Source organism: Podarcis cretensis (genome assembly GCF_951804945.1).
Source record: "Podarcis cretensis genome assembly, chromosome: 10".
In the NCBI taxonomy this organism is placed as follows: domain Eukaryota; kingdom Metazoa; phylum Chordata; class Lepidosauria; order Squamata; family Lacertidae; genus Podarcis; species Podarcis cretensis.
The window spans coordinates 33,447-36,630 of NC_137179.1; the positions used below are offsets into that span (position 1 = coordinate 33,447).

Consider the following 3,184-nt stretch of genomic DNA (forward strand, 5'->3'; position numbering starts at 1 on the left):
TTACTTTCTTGGGTGCCATGATCACTGCAGATGGTGAGAGCAGCCACGAAATTAAAAGACGCCTGCTTGTTGGGAGAAAAGCAATGACAAACCTAGACAGCATTTTAAAAAGCAGAGACATCACCATGCCAACAAAAGTCCATATAGTTAAAGCCATGGTCTTCCCAGTAGTGATGTATGGAAGTGAGAGCTGGACCATAAAGAAGGCTGATTGCCGAAGAATTGATGCTTTTGAATTCTGGTGCTGGAGGAGACTTTTGAGAGTCCCATGGACTGCAAGAAGGTCAAACCTATTCATTCTGAAGGAAATCAGCCCTGAGTGCTCACTGGAAGGACAGATCCTGAAGCTCAGGCTCCAATACTTTGGCCACCTCATGAGAAGAGAAGACTCCCTGGAAAAGATCCTGATGTTGGGAAAGATGGAGGGCACAAGGAGAAGGGGATGACAGAGGACGAGATGGTTGGATAGTGTTCTCGAAGCTACCAGCATGAGTTTGACTAAACTGTGGGAGGCAGTGGAAGACAGAAGTGCCTGGCATGCTCTGGTCCATGGGGTCACGAAGAGTCGGACACGACTAAACGACTAAACAACACAACAAAGCAACAAATACAGGAAATACGCAGAAGGAATTGTGAAATAACACCACCAGATAATCCAGAAAGCTGATGCTACAACTTTTTTATTATTATTTAAAAAATCACTAACTTAATGGAAATTAATGGACTATCTTTTTATATCAGCTCATATATATCTGCATGTTCAGTGTGTGTGTGTGTGTGTAGTAGCCTTATGGATATATTTGGTGAGTTTTAAAATCTTAGTTTATCAGAATAAGGTTCTCGGTCTCATTAGAAATTATAAAAACAACGTATTGAATTTGTAATGCAATTGGTCATCAATAGTTAGCCACTTGGCCAATCTATATAGACAACAGGGGGAGCTGACCTGGAATAAATACAAGTGGCCTTGACCACTGAGGAAGACCCCTGGGGGGTGTCAAAAACACAATTGGTCTCTAGTCATTGTTTGCCCCATCGGGTTGATATATGGCCATCATTCTAGACAGATATACATCACTATGTTTCAATAATTTTATTCACATTTCAATTGTATGTTGATGTTTTTTGTGGGATTAAATGTTGTTGTTTTGTAGCCATTTTATCAACACTTTATATACAATTTTTGCTCTTGCCCAATTCTGTGTAAAGCTAGCAACTTCTGTTTAACAATGACACCCCTTTCCATGACTCTCAGTGTTCCTTAGGTACATAGAAAGCTGCTTTACTGTACTGAGTCAGACCATTGACCAATCTTCCTCAGTAAAATGGCTTTCCAGGGTTTCAGACAAGTTCTGCAACTTCATTCTCCATAGCAGATGGCAGGGCTGTTCAAGGGGATCTTGGCTGACCTCCTGGCAGTGGAGTTACTGGTGCTTACCAGGAGCGAGAGGGAGAGGTGGCAACGGCAGTCAGTGCAATGCAAACGCAGCACTGGGAGTGCAGGATTGGCTCACTCATTGTGTTTGCTAGAGTTGCCATACGTCTGGAATTTCCTGGACATAACTGGCATTCGGCCCTCATAAACAGCATCCGGGCGGAAATCTGCAATGGCCAGGGAAATCCAGACATAGGGCATCCCATTTCAGAACTTTTTGAAATATGGCAACCCTAGTGTTTGCAGACCTCCCCACTGCTTTGCCCCTGCCAGAAATGGGAACTGTGGGAACTGTGCTGCTGGGAAGTCAGGTCAGTTATAATATAGGGTTGCCATACGTCTAGGAATTCCTGGACATGTCCTCTTTTCGGGGTCCTACATGCCCATCCAGGGGGAAATTTCACATTTTACAGTAAATGTCCTGGATCTGGGGTTAAAAAAAATATGTGGGGGGTGTGTGTGCTCTGGTTCAGGCTTTGGTGCAGGCACAGGTGACCCAGGCTCTGGCTCTGGCTTGGCGGTGGTGGGGGGGCTATCGGGCGATGGCCCTAAGAAACCTCAAGTACTTTTTGTGCCCATATTTCTTGAAATATGACAACCCTAGTACAATAAGTTGTCAAACCAACAGCAGCACTGACTGATTTCAGTGGGATCTAATTGTGCATATATGAGTTGGAAAGCAGCCCGTGAGCTAGGACATGCCTGGTTCTATGCTGGATGCTTCTTAGAGAAACCTCTGTCTGTGCTTCTAAACACACTGACCTTTCTTCCCTGCAGGAGATACCAGTCTCAGAATACCATGGGACTTGCAAATGAGACTATGGTGACAGAGTTCATCTTGATTGGATTATCCAAATACCCCAGAGCTCAAACCATCTTCTTCCTCTTCCTCTTGGTAGTCTACCTCACTAGCTTTCTTGGTAATGGCCTCATTATCATGCTGATCATTGTGGACCCCAGGCTTCATACTCCCATGTATTTCTTTCTGTGTGCTCTATCTTCTATAGACATCGCCCTCATCAGCAATACAGTTCCAGAGGTCTTGGTCAACTGCTTCATTTACAGGCCGACAATTTCCTTCTACAGATGCCTGTCCCAGATGTACATTGGTCTATTACTTGTCTCCACTGAGTGTGTCCTGCTTGCGCTCATGGCATATGACCGCTTTGTGGCTATATGCCAGCCCTTGCACTACATGAAGATCATGAGCTGGAAATTTTGCCTTTGCCTCGTGGCTGCATCTGTGGGCTTTCCTTTCCTGATAACTCTGATCAATGCACTGTTGCGGCCTACTGACTTCTGTGGACAAAATGTCATCAATCATTTTGCATGTGAGCTGGAGTCGTTCCTCAAACTGGCTTGCTCTGACATTCATGCTAGTGAGCTCTTTATGCAAGCTGCCAGCATCTCTATTTTAATACCTCCCTTTGGTTTCATAGTTGTGACATATGGGCGCATAGGCCTGGCTGTACTGCGCATCCGTTCAGCACAGGGTCGCAAGAAAGCCTTTTCCACCTGCAGCTCTCACCTTGTTGTCGTCAGTGTCTTCTATGGCACAATCATGATCATGTACTTGAGACCACAAGGGAAATCAGTTTCTGAAAAGGACAAGCTCATATCTGTAGCATATGGAGCTTTGACACCTATGCTCAACCCTTTGATCTACAGCCTGAGAAACAGGGATGTGAAGGGTGCCCTTTGGAAACTGGCTGGAAGGAAAATGTCAGAATAAGTATCAAATGGATTGCA

General features: G+C 44.8%; 1 protein-coding gene across 1 annotated transcript; it reads left to right on the top strand.

Moving 5' to 3' along the window:
* The first annotated feature begins 2,218 nt into the window (after positions 1-2,218).
* On the top strand, positions 2,219-3,184 carry LOC307226136 (olfactory receptor 13H1-like). Its single transcript, XM_079994616.1, has one exon. The coding sequence runs from the start codon at positions 2,235-2,237 to the stop codon at positions 3,165-3,167; it is 933 nt and encodes a 310-aa protein (XP_079850742.1). The 5' UTR covers positions 2,219-2,234; the 3' UTR covers positions 3,168-3,184.

Excerpts from the sequence above, each read along its gene's own strand:
- LOC307226136 (XM_079994616.1), top strand. The coding sequence starts at position 2,235 with ATGGGACTTGCAAATGAGACTATGGTGACAGAGTTCATCTTGATTGGA.